Below are 14,160 nucleotides of genomic sequence, written 5' to 3' on the forward strand. Positions count from 1 at the left end.
AACTCCTTGTTAAATGTAAGCATCTATGGCAGAGACTGAACAGTAATACTGCCATATCAGCAGCCTGTAGAATATATGGAAGGCGGCTGTCTAGAGCAGACAGCACCTTAAGAAGACTCTTTACCCCTAAGAGCATACTTTTAGTTTTGGGAGAAGAGTTTATCAAAGTTCCAAAGTATTATATATATTGACACTCATAAAGGCATCATCTACTTGTTTAGTGAAGATAAAATACGAGTCACTTCACCACAGTAACGTTGACGGCCATATAATGCATTGAGACAGTATCTGTTTGGACCAAGCATCACATTATTTGCACTGCATGCAGTCAGCTGGAGTTAAGTTTGCAGAAAACCTAATGTGGATTTTGCTTGGTGTCCAAAAAACTGATACAGTCATTAGCTAGTTAATGAGATGACAATGTCATGTCAACAAATGCACGGCAAAAAACAGAAAATGGGATGGGCTTTGTAGCGGGAGTAAAGGGGAAGGTCACAGGAAAAGTCAGTAGCAGGGAAGGGTTAGTTTAGTACAGTAGATTCATCATTAGGCTGTAGCTTAGATCCCTACACAATGTTATATGAACAGTGCTAGTAGATTATGTGTATTATCTTTACCAAAGCAGCGTTAGTATAAATTTAGTGGAAATCGTCTGCATGACTTGCATGCGCAGCTCTAGTTAATCATTCAAAGCTTAATTTCCATATGATATTTAACCACTTACTTTTCTCAGATGTTAGATTTCCCTGCAAAAAACGACAAAATTATACAATTAATATGTAAAAAAAAAAAAAAAAGGTTACAATTTTGTGTACAATATCAAAGTTTATAGACAATGGTAGTCATGCTGTACACAAGTTGGTTTTATCTACTAAAGTGCTATTATCAATCCCATCTCAGAAAGTCAGGTAGTGAAGACAGATTTCATATACTTTGCCACTAGGCTTCCCCCTAATAAACTGCCACCAGACTCATATTTCTGTCAAAATGGTACATAGATGCATCTACCTTGTGCCAGTCACTGCACTGGTTACAAATCCACCATATAATACAATGTAAATGTTATCCTTCCTACTTTATTCCTCAGAATCTGACCCCACTATTTAGAATTTACCCTCTGCTTAGTATCTATATAGTCACAGATTCTGGCTGGTGGCAGGCTTATACAGATTCAGTTATATGACCTTATGTATTAAAAGATAGCAGGACCATTGTCAGACTTCTGACCCTATTTCCTCGTAGACTGTAAGCTCTTATGAGCTCCTATTATTTGCTGTGTTAACTTCTTTGTCACACTGTAATGTCAAATACAGTCTGTTCATGTATGATCTGATTTGTAAAGTGCTGAGGAATATGCTGGCACTATACAAATAAAGTTATTATTATTATTATGTAAACTGCAGTTACAAAGTACCTGAGCATATGCACCATGGAGTGCCTCAGCCATAAACACTGAATAAAGCTATTTTTTTGCTTATTCTCACCAAAAGACTGTCCTATTGGCAGAAAGTTGGATTTTCTAATTAAACTTTTGAGTGAGGATACGGCCTCCCACAGCCTTACAAGTCTACCACAGTGCCTTGTAAAAGTATCCATACCTCTTGAACTTTTTTAAAAAAATGTAGATTGTGAGCCCCAAATAGGGCTCACAATGTACTTTTTTTCCCCTATCAGTATGTCTTTGTAGATATGGGAGGAAATCCACGCAAACAAGGTAAGATTCGATCCCAAGACTCCAGCACTGCAAGGCTGCAGTGCTAACCACTTTTTCACATTTTGTCACCCTTACAACCACAAACTTCAATGTATTATATTGAAATTTTAAGTGATAGACCAATACAAAGTAGCAGATAATTGTGAAGTGGAATGAAAATGATACAAGGTTTTCAAAATATTACTCAAATAAAAATCTGAAAAGTATGATGTACAACAGTATTCAGACCCCCATATCAATACTTTGGAGAACCACCTTTCGCTACAATTACAGCTGCAAGTCTTTTGGGGTCTGTCTCACCAGCTTTACAAATCTAGAGACTGAGATTTTTGCCCACTCTTTGCAAAATAGCTCAAGCTCAGCCAGATTGGATGGAGAACGTCTGTGAACAGCAATTTTCATGTCTTGTCACAGATGCTTAATGGGATTTAGGTCTGGACTGTGACTGGGCCATTCTATCATGAATATTCTTTGATCTAAACCATTCCACTGTAGCTCTGACTGTATTTTTAGGGTCATTGTCTTGCTGGAAGGTGAATCTCCTTCCCAGTCTCAAGTCTTTTGCGGCCTCTGACAGGTTTTCTTCCAGGATTGTCCTGTATTTAGCTCCATCCATATTCCCATCACCTCTGACCAGCTTCCCTGTTCCTGCTGAAGAAAAGCCTCCCCCCAGACTGATGCTGCCACCACTATATGTCACAGTGGAGATGGTGTGTTCAGGGTGATGAGAAGTGTTACTTTTCTACCATACATAGCACATTGCATTTAGGCCAAAAAAGTTCATCTTTGGTCTCATCTGAACAGAGTGACTTACTCCATATGTTTGCTGTGTCCCCTATATGGCTTGTGGCAAACTGTAAACGGCACTTCTTATATCTTTTTTTCAACAATGTTTTTCTTCTTGCCAATCTTCCATAAAGGCCACATGACTTATAGTTGTCCTGTGGACAGATTCTCCCATCTGAGCTGTAGATTCTTGCATCCCCTCCAGTTTGACCATGGGCTTCTTGGCTGCTTCTCTAACCAGTGCTCTCCTTACTCAATCTGTTAGTTTATGTGGACAGCCATGTCTTGGTAGGTTTGCAGTTGTAGAATACTTTTTCCATTTTTTGATGATGGATGGAACAGTGCCCACTGGGATGCTCAAAGCTTGGGATATGTTTTTATAACGTAAACCTGCTTAAACTTTTCCACAACTTTATCTCTGACCTGTCTGGTGAGTTCCTTGGTCTTCATGATGCTATTTGTTCACTAGTGTTCTCTAACAAACCACTGAGGCCTTGACAGAACAGGTGTGTATTTATACTGAGACTAAATTACACACAGCTGGACTCTATTAACTAATTAAGTGACTTCGGAAGGCTATTGGGTGCACTGGATTTCATTTAGGGGTATCAGAGTACTGGGGGCTGAATACTTTTACACTTTTCAGATTTTTATTTGATTAAAATGTTGTAAACCATGTATCATTTTAGTTCCACGTCACAGTTATCTGTTACTTTGTGTTGGTCTATCGCTTTAAAATATCAATAAAATACATCTAAGTTTGTGGTTGTAAGTTAACAGAATGCGAAAAAGTTCAAGAGGTTAATAGGTATGAATACTTTTGCAAAACACTGTATAATTAACAACAGAAGTTAGCATTAATTATAACTCAAATCTATGCCTGCTTCTAGCTGGTGTACAATTGAGTTTTTGACATACAGATCAAGGCTGTCATTTTATAAGTCTCCTCTCTTAAAAGCAGTAATTTTTACAGTGGGATTCACCCATCGATGTAGACAACTATGCAATGTATTGCATCTAGGGCATACTTTAGATTTTTCTGGTGCACAGATTACATATACACTACAGAGCCACATTATCACTTGTAAATTGTTAAAATTACCTCATCTTCTTGATCTGATTCAGATTCCTTTGAAATTCAGGGTACCCGACATAAAAAAGGAAAGATTCAAAGAATGAACATTTTTTACATTTTTGCTTTTGCCAATTGATTCAAAAATAAAATAACATCAAACTATGGCTTCACTTTAAATATAGAGAAACACAAAAAAAACCAATAGGCTACACGAACAGTCATATAAGCAGAGGTACAATTTCTAGAGATAACAGGGACACTAAATACAGTACTGTTAAATTTTTCTTTCACACAAAATGACTTTTTAAAAGTTAGTGTTATATACACACTCTAAAGCCCCCCTTGCCCATATCGACTGCAATATTTAGCGGACATAGCAAATACGGTACTGTCTGCATTGTGTGTGCACACCATTAAGGAATTGTCCATGATTAGAAAATCATGGCTGACTTCTACTGGTCATTGCTTTGCATGTACCACTGCAAATCAAGCCTTTTCACAGCAATATGACCGAGCTACAATATTAGACAAAACCCCTGGCCAGTAAAGACAGTCAGATAGCTGGGTCGTGTGTGAATAAAACACTTTCTTTCTGATTCCTGATTGATGTCTTTGCTGCTGAGATATTAACTTTTTTCCTGATATACTATACAGCTGTTTCGTGCAATAGGGGTGTCACCATTGGTTTCATCACACCAAAGAGCAATGGTTTCCAGTGCCTGGTCCCTCCATCCTCCCCCCTGCTATGTACACTATCTTGCCTGTCAATCATAGCAGCAAGGTAGCTTTTAGGTGCAATTTGCTTTGCAAACAGTTTATTTGCATATGAGGAAAAGCTAATATCTCAGCAACAGAGGCATAGATCAGAAAGCACAAAAAAAAAATCTTCATTTCGTATAAACCCCATTTGATTGTACTTCTAGCTGAATAGGGGGAGTGATTTGGTTACAGACACCCTTTACTTTGTGAATACAAGCATAAGATGCACTTCTACTTTAAATCTTTAGATTTTGCCATTCAGAAGCATCTGTCAGTTCCCATTGTTTTAACTAGACATTGTATATACACTCACCGGCCACTTTATTAGGTACACCTGTCCAACTGCTCGTTAACACTTAATTTCTAATCAGCCAATCACATGGCGGCAATTCACTGCATTTAGGCATGTAGACATGGTCAAGACAATCTCCTGCAGTTCAAACCGAGCATCAGTATGGGGAAGAAAGGTGATTTGAGTGCCTTTGAACGTGGCATGGTTGTTGGTGCCAGAAGGGCTGGTCTGAGTATTTCAGAAACTGCTGATCTACTGGGATTTTCACGCACAACCATCTCTAGGGTTTACAGAGAATGGTCCGAAAAAGAAAAAACATCCAGTGAGCGGCAGCTCTGTGGGCGGAAATGCGTTGTTGATGCCAGAGGTCAGAGGAGAATGGCCAGACTGGTTCGAGCTGATAGAAAGGCAACAGTGACTCAAATAGCCACCCGTTACAACCAAGGTAGCCAGAAGAGCATCTCTGAACGCACAGTACGTCGAACTTTGAGGCAGATGGGCTACAGCAGCAGAAGACCACACCGGGTGCCACTCCTTTCAGCGAAGAACAGGAAACTGAGGCTACAATTTGCACAAGCTCATCGAAATTGGACAATTGAAGATTGGAAAAACGTTGCCTGGTCTGATGAGTCTCGATTTCTGCTGCGACATTCGGATGGTAGGGTCAGAATTTGGCGTCAACAACATGAAAGCATGGATCCATCCTGCCTTGTATCAACGGTTCAGGCTGGTGGTGGTGGTGTCATGGTGTGGGGAATATTTTCTTGGCACTCTTTGGGCCCCTTGGTACCAATTGAGCATCGTTGCAACGCCAAAGCCTACCTGAGTATTGTTGCTGACCATGTCCATCCCTTTATGACCACAATGTACCCAACATCTGATGGCTACTTTCAGCAGGATAATGCGCCATGTCATAAAGCTGGAATCATCTCAGACTGGTTTCTTGAACATGACAATGAGTTCACTGTACTCCAATGGCCTCCACAGTCACCAGATCTCAATCCAATAGAGCATCTTTGGGATGTGGTGGAACGGGAGATTCGCATCATGGATGTGCAGCCGACAAATCTGCGGCAACTGTGTGATGCCATCATGTCAATATGGACCAAAATCTCTGAGGAATGCTTCCAGCACCTTGTTGTATCTATGCCACGAAGAATTGAGGCAGTTCTGAAGGCAAAAGGGGGTCCAACCCGTTACTAGCATGGTGTACCTAATAAAGTGGCCGGTAAGTGTAAGTCTTATTTTCCTTTGTCCACGTAAATCAATTAAATCCAATACGAAAAAACTGGACACATAAAAGTGCACTTTCATTGCAGAAGTTTTGCGACTACTACAAACTGCAATACTGAAAGTATTCTTAAAGTTTCCTATTTGTAGGAGAAATAGATTTACAGTATATGTTTCACTGTGGCGTAACAACCGGGGACACAGGGCCCGGGACATTAGGGGCCTGGCGACAGCCGCTACCACTGCAGGTTTTTTTTTCTTAATAGACCATTACCGGCTGGAGTTCCTCCAGTCAGTAACAGGTCCTATTTATTTACCGATCCTGGCAGTGACCGGTATTGGTAAGTGATGCCATGGGCCCCATAAACACTATCATTATACTCGGGGGTCTGAAAAGTTTGCCACGGGGAACCGCCATGCCTAGTTACGCTACTGATGTTTCAACATACTGTAAAATGAACACCACATTCACCAACATATATTTGACACTAACAAATGAATAACGCAGGAGTACTTTCAACAAATATCAATATTGAGGCTGAGATATGTAAGCAGGGAGCTATATTTTAACCTCTACTGCCATGAAGTTTGGCTTATTTTTTATTTCTTTATATCACTAATATGAATACTTATGCCGAACAGTTGTGTGACTCATATTCACTATAAATGTTAACCTTCCTAGGGACGATGACAAGCTCTATAATGAAACTTCTACAGACAGATTGGTTCCATGATCCAACAGTGTAAGCGACCCTAAAATATACTGAAATCAAAAGAGTATTCCCATCTCATAAAAGGATGACCTATTCTAGCAAAATATCATCACTTTGTGAAACAGGAATAATTAATGTTCAGTGGGTTCCAACTTTGAGACTCCACAAATCCTGAAAATAAAGAGGGATCTGGGGTCTTTTCATTCTAACTTTACCTGCAATGTTATTAGATAGAAGACCCGTAATGCATGAAAAAACTGTGAATGGACCACAGCACTGAATCAGCATTGAGGCCCCTTTATTCTTAGCATTGGTGATGGTCTCATAAAAGAACCCCACTTATCATAAAGTGATGGAAAATCCTAGCGACATGCGATCATTTTATGAAATGGGACCACCCTAAAGTAAAAACATAAGATGAAATCAATCTTACCTTATTATAAATTGGTAAAGTGATATTTAGATTGCAAATGGCTTGTTGCACAAGGCCTCTAGAGGACTTTGGCTCCTTCATGAAAGAAAGGCGTCCACAAGGTTCTTGAGTTGTATCTCGCACCTGTTATTGAGACATCATATGTGGTATATAATACATAGGAAACATGACATTTAGCTATTATTTTTACCTGCTCATTTTAATAGCAAAATACCATACCAATGTCATTAATGGTTGTAGGTCATGAACCAATGACTGACCAATTTTTAATAGAATTGAGGGGGTTTTCCTATCTCAGAGTTTCTCATGTTCTCTTGTCTCCTCTCCCCTTCTCTGTTCTCAGCTTAGGACAGCAGTGTGCTTTGTTAATTGCATGGTTATCTCTGGATTTAATACTGAGATAACAGAAGCATTGACCAAACAGTATTCTAGCCATTATCCAGGCTCAGCAACCAAAGGCACTTTGCGGAGAGAGAGAGAGAGGGAGCCTGACCACTAGAGCTAGACAAAGAGAGGTGGTCTTAAGCAGCAACAAACTGAAAACACTGAGGATATTTGGTTGTTTCTGGCAAATAGAGCAACACAGATAAAGCAATGTATTGGGTAAAACACTTATATATAAGCGCAAATATTAACAAAACAAAAACAAATTAGTACAGTGGTATTGGTTATATTTGTTATTATGATGTTACCTTGACAAATAATGGAAGTCTATTTTCTTTAAAGGCGTAGAAACTAAATATGTGATGTTGCCCACTCTTTATTAAGGGTACTAAGTTGCCAAAGCAGTCCAAATAGATTGGTTTTCCTTCCAGCACCTGAAATTATCAGATAAACCTGTTACATAATAATACATCATTGTCACAAAGACACATGACTTTAATAGGTTTTTTTTTTACCAACTAAAATACTTTATTTTACCCCCTTTTTACCATAGCTGCATAAGGTACAGTATTTCTGGTATGGCCAATTTGTAAAATGGAAAATACCTCTACATCTCTACTCCTGGCAACTTCTGCAAAGTTTTCCTGCTGTTCCAGTGTCTTGTCTACTTTGTCATCAGTCATACAGAAACATCTCAGGCGTGCTTCAATGGGGTCATGGGATTTGGCAAAGACAACAAATTTGGCCATATAAGGAACACAGATAATTTCTCTGTATACTTGGCTGGCAAAAGTAACAGACTCTTGAATTTGTCGGCAGTCTATTAACCAGAACCTACCGAAAAAAAACATTTTTATTAATTTGCAGCATGGACAGAAAATAAAGGATACACATTAGACACATTAAATACACAAAAACTGTAGTATAAGTCAAATCAGTTTTCAAAAAAAAAAAAAATCAGTATGAAACAGATGTGTTTTAGTGAAGACTTTATCAGGATCATTAACCAAGTGGTGGTATGCTCAACTGTGATGAAGATCTACTGTAGCTATCTATACATAAAAGGATGGAAGAGGAATAGCAGCCAAATAAGGTTATAGATGTAGGCATTTTAATGGAGTGGCAATGCAGAATAAGAAAGGCATCTTTGGAGAGTGTAGAAGCAACCCTACAAAGTATTGTCATTAGTCTGATGACTCTATAAACTAATGTAGGGTTTTTTCACTGTTCAACATTTAAGGCATGTACATCTTTAACTGTTAGGGTAAGTTCACACAGAGTTTTTTGGTCAGGGTTTAGGCATTGTCAAAACCGGACCGGAAAATACGTGAGATGTTTCCTGAGGCGTTTTTTGCCATTAGAAGCGTTTCCTGAAGCATTTTTTGAGGCATTTTTCGAGGAGTTTCCTCTTGGGATGTGGTTATGAATAAAGCTGAGTTCACACAGAGTTTTATGGTCAGGAATCCACCTCAAAATCAGAGTTCTATTGGGATGCTTTCTTTGGAGGCTGATTTTGAGGCAGATTCCTGACCAAAAAACTCAGTGTGAACTAAGCATTATATTTAAAAAAAAAAACGCCTGGCGTTTCCTGATCAGGTTTTTTCCAAAAACACTTCAGGTTCCGCTTTAGGGTTTTGACCAAAAAACCACGAGCAGGAAAAACCAGCTCACATTGACTTGCATTGAAGCTGTGATCCGGAAAACGCTCACAGCTTCAAAAAGAATGGACATCTCGCTTCTTTTTTGCCACTAGCAGAAAAAAGCGTTAACGGAAAAGACTCAGAAGCATTTTGTATACTTTGAATGGTGAGGTGTTTTTTGGTTCAGGGTTTGGAGGCGGATTTCTGCCAAAACCCTAACCAAAAAACTCGGTGAACTTACCCTTATATTAGAAAGGCAAAATTCTTCCAATTCTTGACCCTTAAATTGCTAGCCAAAGAAAACTATTTTCAAAAAGTAAAAACAGGACTTTTCAATCAGCTTTAATGCATAGTGCTAAAATCTTTGAGCTACTAAGCGAAACTAGAACAAATATCACAAAATCTTTAAAGGAAGACAGTCACCAACTTTTGGCATATAAAACTAAGATCTCAGTGGGAGATTGAACACTCAGGTTTTGGTTTTCGCCAATTGGTTGGCGTGCAATTCACTAGAGGGCAAAGTGTTCCCAGCTGACCAGAAAAGCTGTCAAATTGAAGGCTGAACACAAGTGCGCTCAGAAAGCATCCAAAACTGTATAAAAAAGCATTTTGGCCCCGGAAGTCTTGACAAATGAGGCACTGATAAGAATTGCCTCAACAAACTCAGTACAAAAGAGTGTGAGACTATCCTTGTCTTGGACAGGCAACTTCATGTTGTTCTACATTTTCAAAGTTACAGTAAAGAAATTTAAAACTCCATTATCTCAGTTTCTGTGTCCATTACCTGCATGTTAAATTTATCTGTAGTTACAGGTTGGACACAGAATCAAACTACTAGAGTGAAACACCTATCCTGGACATTTGCGCCGTCACAGGCCCCTCTTTAGATCAGTATCAGTACCTGAAGTTTGATGATTGGAAAATGTTGTTAGAAGACTGGAGATTGCAATCCCCAGCTATGCTGTGTAATGTGGCTATCCACTTGGAGGCAGAATTGACCATGAGTATGCTAGAGAAAGAGTTGAGGACCACCATGTTGCAGCTGGCTGATCACATCAGAATATTTGAACAGACATCTTGGTGACATTATTGAAAAAGTGGTCTGCAACAGTGCTGTGATATGAAGAGACTGTGGTCCAGTTTGCTAATGAGCCCCAGGAGCTTCTGGCAGAGTCGGGGGGTGAACTCCTGGCAGGAGTGGAGACAGTACTACAATAATATATCATGCGCCTCCAGAATTATTCATTTTAGAGGATCTTGAGAGAGAGGTTGGAGGCAGCACTTCAGAAGACCTTCCAAGAGGTACTTAAGAAATCGACTCAATGGAAGAGGGAGGAATAGGACAAAGCCATCTTGGTTTCTTTTCTCTAAGAAGTACCTCTTTAAAAGGATCCCTTGCCAAGGCACACCATCAAGCTCTTCAAAGATGCTCTTAAAGTGTACCTCCAGTTATAAAACGACTTACATAAACGAAAAGAACAGGTGAATATAAGAAACGTGTGTGCGTATATATATATATATATATATATATATATATATTGTTTATATCAGTAAAAAATCCTTCTCCACTTATTAGGCTGCTCTCCTCCCCCTTATTGTCAATCAAACTGTTTGTTTACATTGAGGTCAGTTTCCTACTCACCTCATATACCGAACTCTATGGAGAGAGGAGGGGAACGGTCCTGACACTAGTCTATCAATGTATTGATAGACTAGTGTATTGATGTATTGATAACAATGTATAAAGATAACATCTTAATCTGAAGATTCAGCAAAGTCAGAAAAGCTCCATGATTCACAATGTTGCAGACAGAAACATTACCTGCACTATTCACGTATGAAATATTGTTTTATAACTGGATGTACACTTTAAGGATCTCAGGTTGGACCCAGTATTCCAGGCATGAGATGGAACCTGAGCAGCTGCACGCTGTCTCCCACCAGGGAACCCATATCCTTGTGAGAAGTCTCAATTTGCACATTAGTTGTACTTGACATAACTTTGGGAAAGGCATCTGAATGGCTTGCAGTTGAGGAGCAAATCACAGAGATTGTCACAATTGCAGAAACCGTAGACATGGAAGGAAATCATGTGTTCAGATTTAAAAGAAAAAAGTTGTAATGGTGGTAGCGAAAGTTATGGACCAAGTGCTCTAGTGATATTGGGCAGTAACATGCTGAAAGATTGACAGATTCTGTTTGCTTTGCACAAAAGGTGTACGTAGGTGACAATTGTGAAATGCCAAGAGCACAATATGACTCTGTAACAGGAGGTGAAAAATCTTAAGAAGCCATTCCAGGATGATCAGGTATTGTTATACAGCAGGGATGCCATGGAACAGAAGTGAGCTGGGGTCCTTGTTTGGGTTAGTAAATTATTACTGCCGATTCAGTAAGGACTTGGCCAAGGTGACAGACCCTTTTTATGTGCTCCTGACTGGAGTGCACCCAAGGAAGGCAAAAAGGAGACCGATCTACCTGTAATGCTGAGACAGGCCTTCGTAAGATTAAAGAAGCTGCTAACTAGAACAACCATTCTTGCATATGCAAATCTTACTGTGATAAAAGAGCAATCCAAGTGGAGTTGTATCCCTTGTAAATGCCCAGGCAGCTGAAGAAGGACAACAGGCCTTCACCTCACTGGTTCCTTTTGGTCTGCAAGTTGTTCAAAGTTCTTTACATTTTAAAAGTCTGAAACTCCATTCCCTGCACATTACAATAATATCTGTCTGTATGTACATGAAGGACCTGAAGTCCTCGGGGTATCCCTCAGCAATACATAAGTAATGGAGACACCATTGAAAACCGGCCCATGTATGCCTGAGCGACATCGCCTTGACTCACAAGATTGTCCTGTCTCTTCTCCAGGCGTGTCAATCAGGCAGACATGAGCAAGTTTTCAATGTTGACTTCAGAGAGATTCCCTCATGACTGTAGGTCTATCATTTACAGGAAGACAGATACTGTAATGGTTAGTGTGCTAGATGCAGTCCTAACTGGGTGTAGGTGTATCAGTCAACCGTACACTAATAGACTCAGTGTGAACTGGTACCTAGTGAAACATCTAGGTCCTAGATATTCAATATAACACAGACTACTTATAACTGGTACTGGGAGACCTTATGTGTGTTGGGATCCACTATACTGTGTTACCCGATGTAAATTTGAAAGGTGATTATACAGCATTTGAATAGTAGTCTAATGATATCAGAAGGGCTTCCCCCCTCTTCCTTTGTGTGGCTGCTGTATTTTTAAATTTCATACTCTGCACGTTATCAAGTTTTAATGAAATATAAATAAATGTGAAGTTTTATATATAGGGATTTTTTCAGTGATAGGTGGTCAAATCTATATCCCTTCCACACTCTGATTTTTTTTTTTTTTGAAGACCGATACTGTGTCAAAATTGTATTTCTGCACAGGACCATTGGGGAATTTATAAGACTTATTTTTGTGCCTTATAATCTGCTGTATCATGCCATTAGTTTATTGAGCCAAAACCTGGTGATAGGTTCCCCTTAACACATCACACATATCTTGACTTGTATGTTACTTTACCTAGCAGATACATTAGTAGTAAAAGAAACACATTCATTAACAAATGTAAGTGGGGTTGTCCCGGTGATGTCTTCCCATTGCGCAGGGGTTGTACCACCTAGAGGAAATCACAAAATTAATAACTGATACATATGTAATATTCATATATAACATTTGTATAATGATACTGAGGTAACAATTGCATGTAATATATTTTGTCAAGTTGATGGGTTTTTTTCCATTCATATTGGAAATTTTGTAATAGTCGATATAATATAGAAGAACGGTTTATGGCAATGGCAAGGTTGACAAGGCTTTGTTCAAAGAAGCTGCCATGATCCTACCTGTACATCATAAAAACCTCTGTAGTACACTGACAGAATATGTATATTCTGCTTAGAGTTTACAATTGATCAGTGAATGATTTAAATCCAAAAAAAGGCATAAAATGTAACTTTTATTAATATATTGTTAAAATATTAACCCCGGGTATAAAAAATGACATAATGAACTCACTATACACCCTATACCCTATTGAGTTAGAATTACTGGATATTAATCCTAAGAGGTGAAAATTGTTGTCCTATTCATTTTCCCGCTTGTTCACCCAGAAAAAAGAAGTAATCTTCAATAATTCGAATTGTATCTAACTCCCTATATCGAAGGTAATAGGGTATATATTTTACCAAAATGGGAAAGGTGGTGTGTTCCCAAATTTAGCAAACAATAGACTGGTGTCTTTACTAATATCTAAAAGAAAGACAATTTAAATACAATGCTGCCCATATATGGTAGAAATGGATTTTAGTATGGCTAAATTAATAGCCCATACTCCTTTGTGAACCCATTCCTCCAATTAAGTATTTAGTCAATATAATAGCTGATAATAGCTGCTAGCAGAGGTCCTATAAAGAGATGACTCCCTAGGTCCCCATTCACATGTAACAGTCTTTTCTCAGAGGTCCTATAAAGAGATGACTCCCTAGGTCCCCATTCACATGTAACAGTCTTGTCTCAGAGGTCCTATAAAGAGATGACTCCCTAGGTCCCCATTCACATGTAACAGTCTTGTCTCAACGCGTTTCTCTCCTATACTGAGGAGTTCATCAGGAGACTAAATAACTACTAGAGTCCGCAGACCCACTGTTTCGTCTACAGACCTACAGGTATACCGCGCCTCCCAATATACTTTCACAAGACACGGCACCCTCATATATTTTTTAAGAACATAATAGTTCACTTCCTCAGTGTTAAAGATGGGCAGTTAAAACCGCCGTTCCCCGTGCCTGCTTTTTTTCAGCTTTCATCTCTGTACCTGTGCCTACCATCAAGGCACGGGGAACGGCGGTTTTAACTGCCCATCTTTAACATTGAGGAAGTGAACTATTATGTTCTTAAAAAATATATGAGGGTGCCGTGTCTTGTGAGAGTATATTGGGAGGCGCGGTATACCTGTAGGTCTGTAGACGAAACAGTGGGTCTGCGGACTCTAGTAGTTATTTAGTCTCCTGATGAACTCCTCAGTATAGGAGAGAAACGCGTTGAGACAAGACTGTTACATGTGAATGGGGACCTAGGGAGTCATCTCTTTATAGGA

General features: G+C 39.2%; 1 protein-coding gene across 5 annotated transcripts in view; it reads right to left on the reverse strand.

The window, feature by feature from the left end:
• ANK2 (ankyrin 2) overlaps window positions 1-14,160 on the reverse strand; it is a 188,433-nt gene that overhangs the window by 34,702 nt on the left and 139,571 nt on the right. For all 5 annotated transcript variants that reach the window (XM_075286364.1, XM_075286356.1, XM_075286347.1 and 2 more), the window contains exons 34-39: window positions 12,585-12,681; window positions 7,992-8,220; window positions 7,695-7,820; window positions 7,003-7,125; window positions 3,603-3,629; window positions 725-746 (exon numbers count right to left, since the gene is read on the reverse strand). In XM_075286364.1, coding sequence (XP_075142465.1) covers window positions 725-746; window positions 3,603-3,629; window positions 7,003-7,125; window positions 7,695-7,820; window positions 7,992-8,220; window positions 12,585-12,681 — 624 coding nt within the window. The remainder of the gene's footprint in view (window positions 1-724; window positions 747-3,602; window positions 3,630-7,002; window positions 7,126-7,694; window positions 7,821-7,991; window positions 8,221-12,584; window positions 12,682-14,160) is intronic.

The sequence above is a fragment of the Leptodactylus fuscus genome, chromosome 1 (assembly GCF_031893055.1).
Source record: "Leptodactylus fuscus isolate aLepFus1 chromosome 1, aLepFus1.hap2, whole genome shotgun sequence".
Taxonomy (NCBI): domain Eukaryota; kingdom Metazoa; phylum Chordata; class Amphibia; order Anura; family Leptodactylidae; genus Leptodactylus; species Leptodactylus fuscus.